The sequence below is a fragment of the Argentina anserina genome, chromosome 6, assembly GCF_933775445.1.
Source record: "Argentina anserina chromosome 6, drPotAnse1.1, whole genome shotgun sequence".
NCBI lineage: Eukaryota > Viridiplantae > Streptophyta > Magnoliopsida > Rosales > Rosaceae > Argentina > Argentina anserina.
In genome coordinates this window covers 33,594,783-33,614,185 of record NC_065877.1, presented here as the reverse complement: position 1 = coordinate 33,614,185, position 19,403 = coordinate 33,594,783, and the positions used below count along the sequence as shown (strand labels likewise).

The following is a 19,403-nucleotide window of genomic DNA, read 5'->3' as shown; positions in this document are numbered from 1 at the left end:
CAATGCTTTCGATAATCTAAGATGATCGGGCTTTACAAATAAACCACCACAAGTAGCAGGAGAAAATGAATAATAACAACAATTTTGATGATGGGGAGGTAAGCACCCAAATTTAAAAATCATCGCAAAAACGACGTCAGTTCGGTTAAAATATATAGCCCTAAACCCTAACTATTGTAAGTACGTAAGCACATGTAGCTGTTAAGTGTGAGTCAGTCTTACTCAAGAATGCACCACCCAGAATTAAGTAAATGCAAACATACATTGAAGTGATTGAACTCAAGGTGGAAAATCTTGTTAAAGCACTAGAATAAGATTGTTTCATGGACTAATTAGTCTGAGAAGGGGATCGAGTATCATATTGCTCAAGTAAAAGTGGACAGAAAAGAAAGAGATTAGTAATAACTGGGGTAATTTAGTAAGCTGATGATGGATTTTATCCTGTATAATAATCAATCGTCCAATCTCTCATGACCTCGATCGCTGGGAAAAAAACCGGTAGGGTTTGCTTCTGGGAGAGGAGGTACAGAATATTCATGCTGACATGCTGTTGGAATCAGAAATTTGTCTTCTCATGTTTTCTCACGCGTTCGTTCGCTTCATAATTTCATTGGCGAAAATTTTATACTCTTACTAAATTATGTATGGTGTGTTACTGTGTTCTGTATTATGTCGTCAATTCCCATTGTCATACCTTAGAGTAAATCATATCCTACTGGATATATATGTTCTTCTAGACCGTAGCTTTATCTTGAAGTCCAAATCGCCAAATCTCTCGGAGTGATGGCACAATATTTTGGGGCAAATCCACATTTTCCTTTCATGGGATCCTAATTTCCTTATGTACTTAGTCAAGGACATATCCCATCAGATTTGAGATAAAGTCTTCGTAATTCAAATTTGCACAGTGAGAGATCGATGTGCTCTAATTAATAGAAAGAGATTAGACGACTAGTCCTAGCTTCTAAGGTATAACAGCACTTGCCAATATATTCACCATTAGTCTTGTGTATTACGTTCGACGGTGGAAAGATTCTAAATACAGTAATACTTCTCGATATCAAACAATTTTTGGATGAAAAAAAATATTTAGACTCAGAAGGGTTATGAAAACTAGGAAATCCATAAGCACATATATAGATTGGCATGGTCGACGAAGCCTCCATGCTTCTTGCGTAACCCTAGCTAGCTAGCTAGCTAGTCAGTGCAGCACCATTTGAACCAAAACAAAAATAGCAGTAATAGGAGGTTGCCTTAGTGGGGTACACGAAGAGGTAGAGGTATCAAAGGAGAATCACCCAAAAACTTGTAAGCCTCCCTTGATTGGAGGGAGATCCCGAAAAAAGCCACCATATATAGTCTCCTAGACACAAAGAGAGTGCTAGATCAGAGTACTGTTGTTGTAGACATCAAAGCAAATCGATCACAGATTTAGAGAGAGGAGAAAGAGAAAAGAACGAAAGCAAACCCTAGCTAGCTTTTGGTTTGAGTTGACAGGCACAGCAATTGGCTGCTGGGATATGTGGTGGTGCACTCACGATCCACGCGCGCTTGTTAGCAAGGTCCCACGGGTGACATCTATCATGCGCTTGCGTTCTTCTCATCTGCTCTCTCTGCTTTTATCTTTCTTGATCATGCTCTTTCAATTGTATAATTGTTCTTGAAATGTGAATTATTTCTTAGTTTCATTTTTCAAATTATGTTCTTGGAGAATCGTCCCTTTTCTTTTCAGGGTCTAAAAAGAAAAGGGCAGGCAGTTAAATCAGGTACCCCTCCGTGCACAACCGTAGGCCGTCATCGTAGGGCAAATGTCCCTCGTCGGGACGATAGATTTTCCGAATTGCCCTTGTGATATTGTCTTATAGTGATGGGGAAGCAAAGTTTAATGGTGAATGATCTTTGAAGACGGAGATAAGATATGTAAGTTGAGTGAGGGGAAGAAAGAGTTGTGATCATGATCGTTTTCATTTGCGTTTGCGTTTGGTTTTGAGGAGAAGAAAAAGTGTCGTTCAAAGAATAAAACTTGAGGTGGAAAGTTTCTTTAGGCCTGGTAGTTTGGTCACCTGATTTATAGTTGTTTACGCTGCCTAGTCTGCTTATAGGTAAAGAAGAAATTAAGCTCATTCCTCGTCCATTCACTACCAAAATTGGCGAGACTGATAGATATGCATGTAGAGCAAGATGTTATCAATTTATAGAGGTAACAGAGCTGAAAGCAATCATAGAGGTATGGCTCAAATCAAATGAACGTGCTCTAATAAGAGGAGAAAGTCTTTTCATTTTAGTGATTTTACAGCAAGATCAACAACAAAATTCGTAGTAACACGTGCATAGCATCATGAAAAAAAAAACTACAGTAGTATAAAAAAATCATGAAAAAAAAACGAGACAAATATGATTCTAGAAAACATGAAGGCATCCGAAGAGTCAAGTTACTCAAGTACTAACCTCTATGATAGGTATTATTAAAAAAAAAAAAACCTCTATGATAGGTATTATCCAAAAAATAGAAGAAGAAAAAAAACCCTCTATGATATGTGAAATTGATCAAATTACTAACCCTAATTAAAACAAGGGAAAAATGATAAGCAACTCTTAAAAAAAATTAGAAATTTATTCAAGCAGTCTAAATCAAGTGTCAAGTGTTGAATATCACGTTTAGGCTGCTGAAATGAGGCAACATTAACCAATCAAATGCGCAGTTTCTCTATAGTCTATACAATGTACTCTACAAGTACAATTTGGAGTAAACGACATACTGATCTGGGTTTCCAACTACCCATCATACACCTTTATACTCCACATCCTGAAAGAAAAAGAATGGAGCAGAGGGGGAAGAACAATCACAAGACAAGAAAAGATTGAAGGGTCTAAACCTGTCTGATGACCTTGTTGACCATTCAATCCACTCAACTTTAGACCCAACCCTCAGCTGTAGGCCGGGAGAGATAGAGAAGAGGGCATCTGTTGCGCAAAACCGGAAGAATGCGAAGCCACTATTAGTTTGAAGCACTGATAATGCCTCCACCATTACCAACTGTACGGTGATTAACACCAGATTCATTAACAGTAAACCACTCGATCACGTACGCGTAGATTGTTTTGTCACTTTTCCGATGAGAGACTATTACTCCTTCCATGCTCTTGGCTTGTATCGGGCCACACAACTCCATCAGCGTTTGGAAATACGGCTCATCAGTAAGATTTTGTTTCTGCCCATTAAAGGCTTTTTGGTTAGTGGAACACTGCATTTCAAAGTACATCCATAACAATCAATACATTATATCCATTTCCCACCACAACAAAATCTTTCCACTAAGTAACATCTGCTAATTAAATGGTTAGGACAAAAGCTAATCCTCTTCATGGAAAATATTATAAACACCAAACAGATCATTTGATTTTAATAATGCAGATTGATTGTTCAAATATAAATAATGCAGATTGATAATAATTGAATCTCAGTTTGCACTTGAAGAATATATGCTTACACCTTTGTAGCACAGCTTTATCAGAGAAGAGGACAAGAAATTCCTTGTCCATTCCCACTTTCAAACGTCAATCTGCATTCTAACCTCAGCCTTTATATTTTTGCCCTGTAAAACATTTTCACTCCAAGTAAAGGAAAGTAGTGAATTGCATTATTACATAAACACTATAAACGTTGACTAGAAGTTTCGAGTCATCTTCGAAACAGGCACTGTAGTGGTGACTATTACCTGCCAAACTCTCCAGTTAAAAGCTAAGCCAACATCCACATGTGAGTAAGAGAAGACTAGGAAATTTCCAAAACAAACACTTACTTCTATAAGAAGAAAACCAAAGTGATGCAATCTCTTATTATTAAACTAGCTACACTAGAATTTTTGAGACATTCTCTGATAACTACTTCTGAAGGTATCTCCACCATGAAAGAGAAGATGATTAGTGCCTAAAACTACCGCAGATGGCAGGCTTGCTACCAATCAAAGTAAATAGTATGTAGTAAACTATTGATCAACTAATATTTTGAAGGGTTCAAGTGTTTAATGAGTCATCAACTCTATTATAGCCCTTTTACGTATAAAAAGGCTTCTCTTTCTAAGCCTGTTAAATCCTTTCCATTCCTTATGTCACAGTGCCTTATTGGATAACAAGCATCAATCCTCATAGACTTGACTACGGCACACCAAATTTAAGATTGACTTCTTGTACCCATTTTCTCTGCACTGCATTATTTTGCTTAAACATTCCCCCCCTTAAAATAATTGTACTCCCCATAAGCTGAATTCTCCATCTCTGTGTGTGATGTAAGCAGAGATTTGATCTGGGAAACAATTATCCATACACTGTTATTTTCCCATGTTGCATGCATATACAAGCATCATCATGCATAGTAGTAGCAGTCAGTAAAGTATGAATGAACACATCAGAGAACCTAGCTCTTGCATACACATTCATTCATGACATCATATATGAATGTGATGTTGCATGATAGAGGCATGATGTGCATGACTTTCCAATCAAATGGAGCTTAGGGCACTTTGTCACACTTTTCGTCCTATAAAAGACCTCCTCTCCAAGAGCCTCACTCCCCCTTCTAAATTAAACCAACAGATTATGTACTACACCTAAAATCTCATCAGCACCTGACCTTTAATTCAGTTCTTCTTCCACTAAAAGATTTAAGAAGCCAGCCATGCAGCCAACTGAGGCTACAGGGCTCCATTACCTAGTTCCTTCTGGTTCATTATCATCTCCCTACCCACCTCATTTTAGCATGACGAGTACTACTACTCCAAACAACCCAGCCAGTGCTTTTTGGTTCAACCGATTTTCCGCAGCTCCATTATACAATAATTACCAATTCCCTTCCCACTTAGTTCCTCAAGAAGTTAGTAACAACAACAATCCCCAGCAACCATGTTCCTTCAGCAGTAACTCAACCTCTGACGAAGCTGATGAGCAGCAATTAAGCCTCATCAACGAGAGGAAACAGAGACGAATGATATCCAACAGAGAATCTGCACGCAGATCACGTATGCGTAAGCAGAAGCACCTGGATGAGCTCTGGTCACAGGTGGTTTGGCTCAGAAATGAGAATCACAAACTTGTGGATAAGTTGAATCATGTGTCAGAGTCCCATGACAGAGTTTTGCAAGAGAATGCTCAGCTCAAAGAGGAGACTTCTGAACTCCATCAAATGCTGAGTGACCTGCAGCTGCATAGTCCTAATTCTAACTATCATCCATCCTTAAGAGACCAGCTAGAGGTCGATGTTCCCTGCAACACAGCTTATCTGAGAGCAGAGTCTTCAAACCAGCCCATCACAACAAGTTCAATGGATTTGTTAGGCTAAAATGATGAAGATCGATCAACCAATGGAGGAGAGAGAATTTTTATCATTTTCCCATTTTCCATTTATGGTGATTCGCTTCTGTTTGTGTAGAAGTGAATTAGCCTTCTATGAGATCCATTTAGAAAATTGGCAATAACATGTTTTGAGGATTCTCATTGAATCCTTTCTCAATAAAAATGGCAATCTCTTCGTTAGATTATCATGTATATATGTATAGTATAAAAAATTCTATATTTTTACATCCTTCAAAGAGAGGTACTGAAAAAATATCTAAGAGATCTTCCATAGATTCAGATGAAAATAATCAAAACTAAGTATGGGACTACCGGAACAGTATTAAGAGAAAAATCCAGCAAGCATGATAGACATGTTTGAGGAAAATAAGATTACTGCACATAATAGAAAGTAGCAATTATATCAGGTGTACTAGAAAAAAAAGGAAGACAGAGGAATGAGTGACAATACTGCAATGGGTGGAGCAATGAGTGGCAATAGGTGGGAAAGAGTTGGACATGACACAGAAATGAAGGTGGTGAAATTGGGTGTTGGGTTCGCCATATTAAAATTACTATAATTAGAAAAACATTTGAAAAAGCTGTCCACTAACATATCAATCCAAGAACTATTTATAGCTTTTAGGTAGTTTGGCCTGAATTAATATGACAAGGTTTAGTTTATTTTACTTTTCTAACTTGCTCGTGTATTTGCTACTGCTCAGATACTGCATCACTCTGTTTCCTACAAGGCATGCCCAGGAAGATCATCAAACGTAATTACGTAAGAGCCTTAATATTTTATCTGAACATCTCCAGTAATTATTATTAGTTCCGTATCCAAACCCTCTTACTTGGTTTGATAAGAAAAAAAACTTATGTTTGACATATATGGGGTTTATAGACATTTAGATTCTGATTCAGAATCCCGAGACAATTGAAGCTGACTTCAACTCAGCCAGGTTATTCCAGCAAGACCTCATCAGATGCATCCTAACAAGATTTACTTGGTTTCAAGACGGTTCTTTCAATTTTGTAAGTCAAGGTTCATAAGTTCTGTAAGCTTAATAAATTATACATCAGATGGATCTTATTATAATCAGCATGACATGCAACGATATATTAAATTTGAGAACCCTATAATGCAAACACTGCATAGGTGCATAGTTAACAAATTTCCGGTAGAAAAGATTCAAAGTTGAGTGGTTACTTGCATAATTAAGTTTCTCTCAACTTGAGTTATCCACCAGTATGCAGCATCAGTAGCGAACACACACCTGCAGATGAACATGGTTGGAGGTGTTACAGTCTGACAGAGCTGCATCAATTCATCATATTGCATCCTTTTTTAGTTTGTTGATTTAAGCATTTGGTCCTATCTATTGCCATTCATCATAGTCTATCCTAGCTAATATAGAAATTAAAAAAAAAGACACGTACATTGTTGATTAAATAGCTGTCTACAAGTATGAGGTGATATATAGAGCACAACTGCACAATGTTATGCAGATGAATCATGACCGAATATTCAAGTATATATGCATCACGGGTTCTACAAGAAAGCTGCATATATTAACTGTACAGTATACGACTCTACAATTGGAAGCAGCAGGACCTGAAAATTGCAAAAACTGAATCAAGAATCCACCTCTAAACGCCATCACCAGTAGTCATTGCAAGAACATGACCCATCCTTGAACTGATGAAACCGATTTGAATCTCTTACAACTATTTCTCTTCCCGTGGCTTGTGAAATATACTTAATTGCAGTGTGACAATCTCCACAAACACGGAGATTCTTGAATATTTTTATGGGTTTCGATTTAGATGTGCTTATAAGACCAAATGTCACTGCTAATTTCTCACTGTGCTGAAACAAATAATATTCCTTTTGCTCCTCCTCTACCTCATGAAGTACAAAATCTGTATCGGGGACATAATCCAATTTCTTTATTTTTGAACCCAATTTTTCCAGTTCATCATAAATCTCCTGTGCTTTTGGGTGTGCAAAGTATCTCCGGCATGGAACTTGTGCATCATGTTTTTCACCTCTATCCAGCTAGAACCTGCTTCTTTGATCAAAGTTTTCTCTTTCATATGTTTTCTTATATTTGCTACTTCTCCCCACTGACCTGTGGAAGCATACAAATTTGAAAGTAAGCAATATGCTGCTGAATCAAGTGGGTTCAGCTTCAAAATCATCTGTGCTGCATGTTTCCCAAGCTCAACGTCACCATGCACTCGGCATGCTCCAAGAAATGTTCGCCATATTAGTGCATCAGCTTCAAAAGGCATTGAATTAATAAATTCAATGGCTTCTACAAAGGGATCCTGAGCGGCCCAATAAATCAACCATACATGCGTAGTGTCCATTCTTGGGATGATACCATGTTGTTGGTGCATTTCCTTGAAGTGTTTCCACCCCTCAGAAATCAAACCAGCATGGCTACATGCTGATAAGACAGCAATATATGTGATCTCATTCGGTTTTAACCCAGCTTCAAGAATTTGGTTAAACAGCCGCACAGCTCTAACTGCATGACCATGTTTTGCAAAACCTGTGATCATTGATGTCCATGATATGACATTCCAATCCTCCATCTCACTAAACACTTGAAAAGCAGCGTCTATGTTTCCACATCTGGAATACATAGAAACCAAGGCATTGCAAATGCTTTGGTTTGACTCAAATCCTGATTTTATAATACGGGAATGTATTTGCTCACCCTTATCAACTGCACAAAGGCTGGCAGCTTCACTCAAGAGACTAGCAACTGTGAAAGCACTAGCCCCGAGTCCTGTATTCTCGACTTCATGAAGAAGTCCAAAGGCTTCTTCAGTGTCTAAACGCTTGGCATATGCATCAACAATTGTATTATAAGATATCAAATTCTTCTCATACAAAACATCAAAAGCTTTCGGCGCATCTTCCACCTGGCCAGACCTTGCATACATGCTAATAAGTGAATTCCCCACACAATTAACCGATGCAAGGCCAAGTTTCACTGCAAGGGAGTGAACTTGACCTCCCCTACGCGGATCAGAAAGGTTTGCACACGCCTTCAGAATACTAGCAAACGTAACATGATTCGGCAAAACATGACCACCGGACATCATTTCAACAAACAGCCTGACAGCTTCCTCATCCCCCCTCCACTCTGCACATATCCATTAATAACAGCAGTCCACGACATAACACTATGCCCCCCCCCCATCCGATCAAACACCGTCCTCGAATCACTCATCGACCCACACTTGGCATACATATCCACCAAACAACACCCAACGCAATGATCCAACACCAGCCGCGACCGCACAGCCCGAATGCACCTCCCGCCCCAATGCCAGTCCCCCAAACCTAGTACAAGCTGACACAACGCCACTAACAGTGAACTGGTCCGGCATTTACCCCATCCGACAACATCTCCACCCCCTTCCTAGGATCACCCATCTGCGCAAACCGCGTGATCATCAAGCTCCACGTCACCGCATCCCTGTCGGGCATTTCCACAAACACCTTGTACGCATCCCCCAAGTCCCCACTCCCCTTGGCAAACATATCAATCAAAGCCGACCCGACGCAAACATCGGAGTCCAGATACCCGGTCTTAATAACCGACCCGAACACCGCCTTCCCGGTCTTTAAACGATCGGGATCGGAACACGCCCGGATCACCGACGCGAAACAGAACTGGTTCGGGCGGAAATTGCGTTCGAGGTCAACAAAAGTCTGGAGTGATTCAAACGGCATGTCGTTGTTGGCGAAGCAGGAGACCATGGAGGTCCAGGAGACTAGGTTGCGATTCTCTTCGGCCATGGAGTTGAAGATGGACCGGGCGGTGCGGGGGTCGTTAGATTTGGAGTAGACGGAGATGAGGGAGTTGAGGATGAGAGAGTCGGAAGGGAGGTTGGAGCGGGAGAGGCGGGCGTGGAAGAGCTTGGCGAGGTGGAAGTTGCGGGAGCGGAGGCAGGATTTGAGGGGTGGGAGTTGTGGTGGCGGGAGATGAGATCGAGGGTGGAGATTGCTTTGGAGTTGATTTGGGTGATCAGACGGCGGTGGAGGGAGTTGAAGTTAGGGTCTTGGTGGGGAGGAGGAGGGGGAGGGAGTTTGGCGGGAGCGGGAAGCGAGAGGCTTGGAATCATCACCACCATTTCTGTTATCTCCAACGGCTACTCTCTCCCATTTTTCATTATATATAAATATCTTTATTTTTCAACATAAAAATAAAATAATTTTTTCTTTTTTTGTTGTGGGAATGGAAAGTCATGGGTTATTGACCCAGAATATATAACCTCAAATATGATGCTTAATTCGTGGGCAGTGTTTGGCTCTTGCAATAACTTTTGGCAATCTTGGTTACTCACATGCACGAATATGTCTCCTATGATGTACTTCGTACTTGTGAGCAAAGTTTATTCTACATGTTCTACTCAAATATAAACACATTTGAAATCTTTTATTTTTTGTTTTGAAAAAAAAATCGAATAAAATATATGTATTTCACTTCATGTGACAGCTGATGTAGCATAAAGTTTAGTTTCATACATAGCGTGAATTGTACCGTATTAACTCTTGTAACATCATATGAATCCAAAAAAATTGTTAACCTATTTTAATTCTTGTTAAAAGAAGAAAAATATGAATAACCGATATTAGAATTAGGCATTGCCAGCTCATATTAGTAATAAGGCTCGAAAAGCCGTTTTCATTACAATTCCTCTAAATGCTTATTAAACAATTTATCCATAAATGTGTTTTGGGAAAGAAGTGAAGGAGTGCATTTCACCTTAATTTTTATTAGTGCATACAACTTTCATGGCACTCAAACTTTCACTTGTGAATGATTACCTAACAACACCATCGACCACGAAGCCCACCTACAAGAACCCTAGGAAAAACACACACCTGCTAACCAAACCTGGTTCATCATATAGGCCATGTCGATGGTCCCCGATCCCCATTTGGCCATTTCCCATCCAAGTTCCAATACCTCACAGTCACACTCCAACCCACATTATCACATAATTAATTCCCCACAATTAACACCGACACGCATTGCACAGATCTCTTTCTCCCACTTTGATCTCTTCCACGCTCGCATGTGCCGAGATCTCTCTCCTCCCTCAGACATTCACACACTGCCAATTTAGCTCATCTCACTACTCCATCCTCTTCCTTCCTTGAAACAGAGTTGAAAACCAAACTATAATATCACTCCCGCATTAACAGCTTTCCCGATCTGACCCCCCCAACCTCTGAAAAAACGTCGTGCTTCGTTCTCTGCTCCAATGGCGGTGGCCGTGCGCGGAAGCAGAGCGGGATCCGGCTTCGGCGGCTTCAGCCTCCGGAGCTTCTTCTCGTATCGGATCTTTGTATCGGCTATGTTTTCTCTTCTCTTCATTGCTACTCTCTCTGTTCTCCTCACTACAAACCCCTCTACTCCTCACCACGACTCTGTAAGTACTCTAATCCTTGTTTTGTTTTTCAATTGTTTTTGTGATTGATCTACAGACCCGGATTGAAAGTTTGAAACTTGAGCACAACCCATGTTCCATTTGTACTCAAATGTATGATTTAAGCACTACCTAAGTCTTGGGAATGTTTATTTTTACAGTGAGATTGAGTTTGGTCATAAAGTTTTGGTCTTTGTATATAAAGTGGGCAATTGCAAATTCTGTTTTCACATGTGAACTCACATCTCAGATTTTAAGTGAAACCCAAATCTTGAAATGTAAAACCCACATGCCAGTTATTGCATTTAGGTAGAGATTTAGTTAGGAATTTACGCTCTTTGATGGATACTGCAGGCACTTTCAAGTCATTGCATTTAAACACAGCCAACTTTCTACTTTTCACAATTTAACTAATTCATAGATATATGCAAAACCCAGAGGCCAAATTTTTGTAATTAGATGGAGTTTGAGTTATGAATTTTTGTTCTTGTTTTGTGATGCAGGCACTTCCAACTACTGGAAACACGTACATGCGTAGATCGTTTCTAGCTTTAAATTCTGACCCGCTGAAAACCAGATTAGATTTGATATACAAGCAAGCAAATGATCATGTCACTCTTGTCAATGCTTACGCAGCTTATGCCAGGAAGCTTAAGCTTGAGATATCTAGGCAAATGAGAATGTTTGATGATTTGGCGTTTGGTTTCTCTGATCTTCAAATGAAACCTAGTTACCGGACTAGTTTGTTTGAATCAGATGGTCCAGTAGATGAGGATGTTTTGAGGCAGTTCGAAAAGGAGGTGAAGGATAAGGTTAAAACTGCCCGGTTAATGATCACTGAGTCAAAGGAGAATTATGATAATCAGCTCAAGATTCAGAAGCTGAAAGATACAATTTTTGCTGTTAATGAGTTGCTTATAAAGGCAAAGAAGAACGGGGCATTTGCGAGCACAATTGCGGCAAGGTCAATTCCCAAAAGTTTGCATTGTCTGGCCATGAGGCTGGTTGAAGAGAGAATTTCACATCCAGAGAAGTACAAGGAGGAAGAATCAAGCCCTGAGTTTGAGGACCCAACTTTGTACCATTATGCAATTTTTTCGGATAACGTAATTGCTGTTTCCGTTGTGATCCGATCTGTGGTGAGTAATGCAGTTGAACCGTGGAAACATGTATTCCATGTTGTTACAGATAGAATGAATCTTGCGCCAATGAAGGTTTGGTTTAAGATGAGGCCAGTGGAACGGGGTGCTTATGTGGAGGTGAAGGTGATAGAAGATTTTACTTTCTTAAATTCCTCATATGTGCCAAGTTTGCAGGGGCTTGGTACCATGGAGACATCTAAAAGGAATAGGAACCCGTACTCATCACTATTGCATGAGCTTCGGTTTTATATGCCCGAAATGTATCCAAAACTAAACAAGATTCTCTTATTGGATGATGATGTCGTGGTTCAAAAAGACTTGACAGGATTATGGAATATTGATTTGGATGGGAAGGTAAATGGAGCAGTTGAGACCTGCTTTGGGTCCTTCCGTCGATATGCTCAGTACTTGAACTTTTCACACCCACTAATTAGAGAGAGGTACAATCCCAGGTCTTGTGCTTGGGCATATGGAATGAACATATTTGATCTTGATGCTTGGAGGCAAGAAGGTTGCACAGAGCAGTACCATAGCTGGCAGAACTTGGTAAGTGTACAATTACCCTAAACAATGTATGATTTTCACTTGTGGATAAATGGCACCATTAGGTGAACAATGTGGTTGAGTGGTTATATTACTGTGGATATATGAATGAGTATTCATTTTCTTCTTCCTGTTTATGCAGAATGAGAACCAGACTCTGTACAAGTCAGGGACTACTGCAGCAGGGCTGATTACCTTCTACACGACAACAAAGTCCCTGGACAAATCTTGGCACGTGCTCGGGCTGGGGTACAACCCCAGTATCAGCATGGATGAGATTAACAATGCAGCAGTCATTCATTACAATGGACATATGAAACCTTGGCTGGACATTGCCATGAACCAGTACAAGAATCTCTGGACTAAATATATGGACAATGGTATGGAATTTGTTCAGATGTGCAATTTTGGCTTATAGACTGATATAACCATAAACTTTACTGCTTCACCTCGACCATAAGCGAGCCGCAGCTAGCTATATATCGTCAACCTCTCTTTACTTATCTAGACACAAGTTTTGAAATCCCTCAGTAGTTGCTGCCACCCTCAGAGCAAAGCTCGGTGAAATGATGTGTTTCTTGTTCTGGACAAGGCCATCTCATGGCATCTCTTTAATGTTGTATGTGTTATTAATGTCAGTCATGAGTTGTAAGAACAGAGTGATATTGGGAATGTACACTTAGCAATGATTCTTTGCTGTATATGTGATTTACAGATAGATTCAGGCTAGAGGATGGTTCTGCTCTCCATCTAGTTTCATTTTCTTTCCATTCAAGCAACCTATTATGCAACTTGGTCTCTCTTATTTATACATTACCTAATTGGCTTATTATGCTTACACTTTCATGACATCATGTTGACAGTGCATATACTCCATATTTCACAGGCCAAATGCATGCATTACCTAGAGAACAACATATAAAATTCCAATATTTGCGCACCATAATATATAAAATATATCACGTGTTATGCTAGATATTATTTCATTGATATGGTTCCACTTAGCACAACATGTGATCTAATAGGACTGCTAGGTGAATGGTACAATATGGCCGGCTTTTTTTTTGGCTGGCTAGAGTAGAATTATCGTACTTTTTGTGATTTGTCCCTAAAAGTCACCACGAGATAAATAGTTACATACGGCCATTTGTTTCCGTGTTGTCTTTTATTCGTGAGTGAGAGGTTCCGACTCAAATGGATCAATCAAGTCAAGTCGCTTCGGTCCATTTTTCTAGAAATCAAATCGATGTTGAGACACATAAATTGCAATGAAATGAGGTATGTTTGAGGTGAGGTAATGGCATATTGAAGCTCCAGATGGTAAAAAAAAAATGTCTGCAAGTAAAAAACTGGATCACAACTTCACAAGTAGTCAACATTACGGTAAAGTAATATTTTCACCATCCACCTAACACATCTTCAACGACGGCTTGTCCACCTCACCTACCAAAAGCAGTGGCCAATTTTGACTCCACTTATAATTCTCGCTTCCGTTTAAAAAGGGTGAACATTTTCAATCTTGCTTCTCAGTTCTCACACTCCATAATCATTGTCTTCCGCCAAACCCAGATCTTTGCTTTCTCTGGGTGTTGTTCTATTTCCAAGGTTTGGATTCTTCCACTTTCTGGGTTTCGATCACAATTGTCTTTTGTTTCTGTTATCTACTTCACTTGGTTGTTCACTTCGGTTAAAGATTGTAGCTTTTTCAACTTTTTTTATTAGCAGAGTGATTATGTTTGCTGGTTTTGCATTATTTGAATTTGGTTATCTATGTTTGCTCCATTATGTGTTCATTGAATATCTGTGTATGGTTTCTTATGATCTTTGTTTTTTTTGGATTTATCAGATTGGTTAGATCATGCTTTTTAGTTCATTCACTCAATTGATAGAATCTTATTAGAAATTATCAGTGATGAGTTTGAAGGTTATGAGATTTTGATGGTTGTTGCTTGTTCACATAAAAACTTCAGTCGATTGAATCCTGTTAGAAATGATTAGGGAGTTAGTGAGTCTGTTGTTTGATCTGGTCTAGTTTACTATTTTCAGGGTATGAGTGACTCCGGTTTCATGTTTGTTGACTAGATTGTAGCCATAGGATTGAAAGTGAAAGGCTTTCATGTTTTGGTTCTGGGATTTTTATTTTTTATTTTAAAAGAAAGAAAATTTATTATAGATCAATCTAGGGATCATGTACTGAACGAGTACATCCTTTACGGTTTTCAATACAATTGTAAAAGCTACCAACCAAGTACAAAAAGCTATTCAATATGATTCAGAATGAGATTCTGCGTATTTGTATTGGTTCCCTCTGTAATCCTGCTATTTCATAAAACAATGCCTGCTATTTTGTTGTTGTTTTTAACCAAGAATTCTACTTTAGTAATTTGTCATTGTCAATCCCGATCTCAAACTCTGACTAACAAGTCCTATGTTTAACAGTGTAAAAGATGGCCGCACCACCAAACCCTACAAGAATTGGTCTTGCCGGTTTGGCTGTCATGGGTCAAAATTTGGCCCTCAACATTGCCGAGAAAGGCTTCCCCATTTCTGTGTACAATAGAACTACCTCCAAAGTTGATGAGACTGTCGAGCGGGCTAAAAAGGAAGGAAACCTTCCCCTTTACGGCTTCCATGATCCCGAGTCTTTTGTCAAGTCAATCCAAAAACCTCGGGTGGTAATCATGCTTGTCAAGGCTGGAGCACCTGTTGATCAGACCATAAAGACTCTCTCTGTCTACCTGGAGAAGGGTGACTGCATTATTGATGGTGGTAATGAGTGGTATGAAAACACTGAGAGGAGGGAGAAAGCCATGGCTGAATTGGGTCTTCTTTACCTTGGAATGGGAGTTTCAGGTGGTGAAGAGGGGGCCCGATATGGACCCTCTATGATGCCTGGAGGATCCTTTGAGGCCTATAAGTACATTGAAGACATCCTTCTTAAGGTGTCTGCCCAAGTTCCAGACAGTGGACCATGTGTAACATACATTGGCAAAGGTGGGTCTGGTAACTTCGTAAAGATGATTCATAATGGTATAGAATATGGTGACATGCAGCTGATAGCAGAGGCTTATGATGTTCTTAAATCTGTTGGGAAGTTGTCAAATGAGGAACTACAAAACGTTTTCTCAGAATGGAACAAGGGAGAGCTGCTGAGCTTCTTGATTGAAATCACTGCTGATATTTTTGGAATCAAGGACGACAAGGGAGATGGATATTTGGTTGACAAGGTTTTGGACAAGACTGGCATGAAGGGTACTGGTAAATGGACCGTACAGCAAGCTGCTGAACTATCTATTGCCGCTCCCACAATTGAATCTTCTTTAGATGCTAGGTTCCTCAGTGGGTTAAAAGATGAAAGGGTTGAGGCTGCTAAAGTGTTTAAAGCAGGTGGCTTTAGTGATATCTTGACGGACCAAGAGGTGGATAAGGCAAAGTTGGTCGATGATGTGAGGCAAGCCCTCTATGCATCCAAGATATGCAGTTATGCACAGGGCATGAATCTGATCCGTGCAAAGAGTATTGAGCAGGGATGGGACCTGAAGTTGGGTGAATTGGCTAGGATTTGGAAGGGAGGTTGCATTATTCGTGCTGTGTTCTTGGACAGAATTAAGCAGGCTTACGATAGGAACTGTGATCTCGCAAACCTTCTTGTAGACCCTGAATTTTCAAAGGAGATCATTGAGCGACAGTCTGCGTGGCGAAGGGTGGTATGCCTTGCTATCAACTCAGGTATTAGTACCCCAGGTATGTCAGCTAGTCTTGCTTATTTTGACACCTACAGAAGGGCAAGACTGCCAGCAAACTTGGTCCAAGCTCAAAGAGACTACTTTGGTGCTCACACGTATGAAAGAACTGATGTCGAAGGTGCTTTCCACACTGAATGGTTCAAGATTGCTAAGCAGTCCAAGATTTAAGTCCATGTTTCCCGTCTCATTCAACTTTAGCAGAACTCACCTTCATCCCTAATAACTTCTGCTGAGGATTTCATGCTGATCAACTCTTTTTGGTGAAAATTTATCCCAATTAAGTTATTTATCAATTTGCTTTATGTTTTAGTTGTGTGCGTAGATTTGTTTTGATATGCTTCTGCTTTGGCACGAATGTTGAAAAATGTATTCTATCCGATGTGGGTGACTGGTGGTAGTACTGTAAAATGCATTATTTGAACATGAAAATCAACAGAGAAAGTTTCACATTTGCTTCTCAGTTTCTGCAATTTTATTTTGTCCTCATGGATTTTTCTTCGCATTTTTACGCGTCTTTGTCTTGCATCTACCTTCTTGGCTTCTTGTTGCTAAATATTCCTCATATATTGCTTTAGAGTGTCAACATGTTTCAAGAATGTGACTGCCATGTGCAAAATTCTCTATAAATGAACCAAAATCAGGTATGGCACCACAGCTGTGCCTAATAGGGTTGAGAAACCCAATTAGGTTGACTCTTAACCTAAAATCTACCTGTCAAAACTTGTAGCTCTCCATGTTTTGCCAAATAATCTAATTAAATAGATTGTTGGTGAGTGAAATAATAGTCCTTATCCTAACCACTGCTGATAAGGCATACTTATGCAGATAAGAATTTCACCATACTTGTGGAGTTGGTTACCTATCATTTGGTCATTGACCAAATTAAAGAGACTTTGTAATCAGGTCATTTTAGTTTACTTCCCAAGTAAAGCCAACATTCTTCTCACTGATTCTAACTGCAGACAGATTTTGTTAAATATCGGCAGATTCTGTTTTCATTGAAGCTAAAATATTCTATGAAATTGAAGTACAGCCCATACTTGACATTTGCTTTGCTGTTGTGCTTGCACATCTGGGGTAGTACTCTCTGTGGTTGGCATTTGTCTTTCTAAGTTGGCTTTTGTCTTGCTAGGTTGATCTTTCTTCTTTCCAGCACAATGTACACCCTGTTGATTCATACACCTTATGCCATACTCATATCACATATGCATCATAATTGGCAAGTTATCTCTGGTGAATTATTAGTCTCTACATGTGCGCTTTCTGATCTTTCCAGCAAACATGCACTTGATTCTTTCCAAGACACAAGAAATGAAGGGACACAAATAGTTATGGACATCATGAATTAGTGTTGAGAACTTGAGAAGATGCAAGAAATTCAAGCTAATTGTGCTGGGAAAATGAGACTGGTTGGTCATTTACTGGTTTCCTTGTAAAACAGTTTAGTGGCATGAATGATCAATAATTTTCTGAAATGAAAAAGAGTATATATGCTTCTGTTACTGAATACAAAGAATGAATATACATCTTCTCATTTGCAAGCTTATAGTCTTAATAAACAACTATAATTTGCAGACTTTTCTATGAGCAGGACTAGTATCTGTGCCTTCTTCTCCTGAGCCTCCATCGACTTCTCACTTCCGTTTAGTACTCTTTTCACCCCTTTTCTTCTCCTGTTTGCTTGTGTTCTTGTTCCTCGACTGCTTGATATCACGCTTGTAACGAGCACTACCAGGATTACTTTCTTTACTGCGAGAAGGCAAGACAAGGTGGTGCTCATGGTGGCATGGACCAGAAGAAGCATCTGAAGCCATCGAATCATCACTGCCGTTGTCTTCTTTGTCAATCTCTTGAATGCTTGTGCGACTTGTAATGCTGTTATAGTTGTATTCGACATCATCATAACTGCATTGAGGTTCATCTTCTTTCATGGGAGAGGCAATATATGTAGTCCACCCTGATTCACTGCTGCTGCATCCTTCTGTGCTCAACAAGTGTTTACAGGACTCCATTTCTACAGAGATAGACAGAGAGAAAAGAAGAGAGAGAGAGAGAGAGAGAGAGAGAGAATAAAGACCAGCCTATGAATGCTAGAATGAACTGTATACCCCCTATGTGCCGCTATGACTATTAATACTATGATTAAACTAGTACGAGACAATTGTCTATGATTTTAATATGTATTACTGATGGAAAGGTAGATTTTTGAGGACTCAAAATCTCGTGTAGAAGGGTACGAAGCTTCCATTTAGGGAGGCAAATTATAAAAATGTGGGTCGGTCCAATTGTTCGTGAGGAAAATTATTCTTCCATTTACTTTGTCATTGTATCTTGAATGAAAATCCGGCTTCTGGTGCAGAATACAGAGATGAATGTAAAACACCTCTCGCTCTCTCTTTGCTTACTTTTGAATATGAAATAGCCTTGCATAAGCCTTTGATCGTATCTACGTAAATTCTGCCTTGTCTATAGACTACATGCCAGCACAAACTAGACCCTAAGAATATGCGTACAATCAGCTATCAACTTTTTGATAACTCACATTTGCTACCTAGTTCCTCCTCTCAGTCCTCCATGTCATCATCTACGTGCGGCGGTGTCGGTGGCCACTGGATTGCTTTGGCAGTCTAGCAGCCAGTGTAAGCCACTCCCGGGAACGTATTTGTACCGCATTACTGCAACTGCCGGGGAGCTCTGACCATTCTTTGAAGAGTGTTGGCAACAAAAGATTTCATCTTGTATGAATTGATGGATAAACGTTATTATCATCACCTGAGTCAAAAGCCATCATCATCTCAGTGATCGAGTATCAACTTTTTTCCGGGCAGTGATTAACGCGCAAGTGTTCCGCGAAACACGAAAGTGAAGGTTGTTGTTATTCTTGTTGTTGATCATGATGAAGGGACCCCATTCAACAAGACGCCCATGGCTTAACCAACATAGCTTCAAGGGGTGATATTTTTATGTAAGCTAGGCTTCAAGAACAAGTCTTTCGGGAGGTCTACAACAAACTCTCTCCAATGACGTGATGAATTCCGGCCTCTCGCACATATAGACAGTCGTCGACTCTTTTGATTGATGCTTTTGTTGTTAATGTGGTGGTTATTGTTGTGGCTGCGGCGGTGATGATCGTGTGATTGTGGTGGTGATCGTTGTTGGCGGTGTCGATGATCAAATTACAAAAAAA

At 39.8% G+C, this 19,403-nt stretch overlaps 5 protein-coding genes across 5 annotated transcripts; 3 read left to right on the top strand and 2 right to left on the bottom strand.

Annotated features, from left to right (window-relative positions):
- Positions 1–3,800: 3,800 nt before the first annotated feature.
- On the top strand, positions 3,801–5,538 carry LOC126799114 (basic leucine zipper 43-like). Its single transcript, XM_050526237.1, has one exon. It carries the CDS (start codon positions 4,679–4,681, stop codon positions 5,336–5,338), a length of 660 nt encoding a protein of 219 aa, XP_050382194.1. The 5' UTR covers positions 3,801–4,678; the 3' UTR covers positions 5,339–5,538.
- A 1,052-nt stretch (positions 5,539–6,590) lies between these two features.
- LOC126797361 (pentatricopeptide repeat-containing protein At3g49170, chloroplastic-like) lies at positions 6,591–9,483 on the bottom strand. The gene is given in 9 exon segments (XM_050524002.1): positions 6,591–6,608; positions 6,980–7,339; positions 7,342–7,653; positions 7,655–7,701; positions 7,704–8,483; positions 8,486–8,652; positions 8,654–8,736; positions 8,738–9,330; positions 9,333–9,483. Coding segments are annotated over 8 exon segments (2,481 nt in total). The 3' UTR covers positions 6,591–6,608; positions 6,980–6,991.
- Positions 9,484–10,411: 928 nt separating this feature from the next.
- On the top strand, positions 10,412–13,229 carry LOC126798202 (probable galacturonosyltransferase 9). Its single transcript, XM_050525089.1, has 3 exons — positions 10,412–10,788; positions 11,289–12,473; positions 12,613–13,229. The coding sequence occupies exons 1-3, from the start codon at positions 10,621–10,623 to the stop codon at positions 12,886–12,888; spliced, it is 1,629 nt and encodes a 542-aa protein (XP_050381046.1). The 5' UTR covers positions 10,412–10,620; the 3' UTR covers positions 12,889–13,229.
- Positions 13,230–13,909: 680 nt separating this feature from the next.
- LOC126799127 (6-phosphogluconate dehydrogenase, decarboxylating 2) lies at positions 13,910–16,676 on the top strand. The gene is made up of 2 exons (XM_050526251.1): positions 13,910–14,075; positions 14,910–16,676. Exon 2 carries the CDS (start codon positions 14,918–14,920, stop codon positions 16,382–16,384), a length of 1,467 nt encoding a protein of 488 aa, XP_050382208.1. The 5' UTR covers positions 13,910–14,075; positions 14,910–14,917; the 3' UTR covers positions 16,385–16,676.
- Positions 16,677–17,610: 934 nt separating this feature from the next.
- LOC126800111 (protein SOB FIVE-LIKE 4) lies at positions 17,611–18,279 on the bottom strand. Its single transcript, XM_050527402.1, has one exon. It carries the CDS (start codon positions 18,226–18,228, stop codon positions 17,851–17,853), a length of 378 nt encoding a protein of 125 aa, XP_050383359.1. The 5' UTR covers positions 18,229–18,279; the 3' UTR covers positions 17,611–17,850.
- Positions 18,280–19,403: the final 1,124 nt, after the last annotated feature.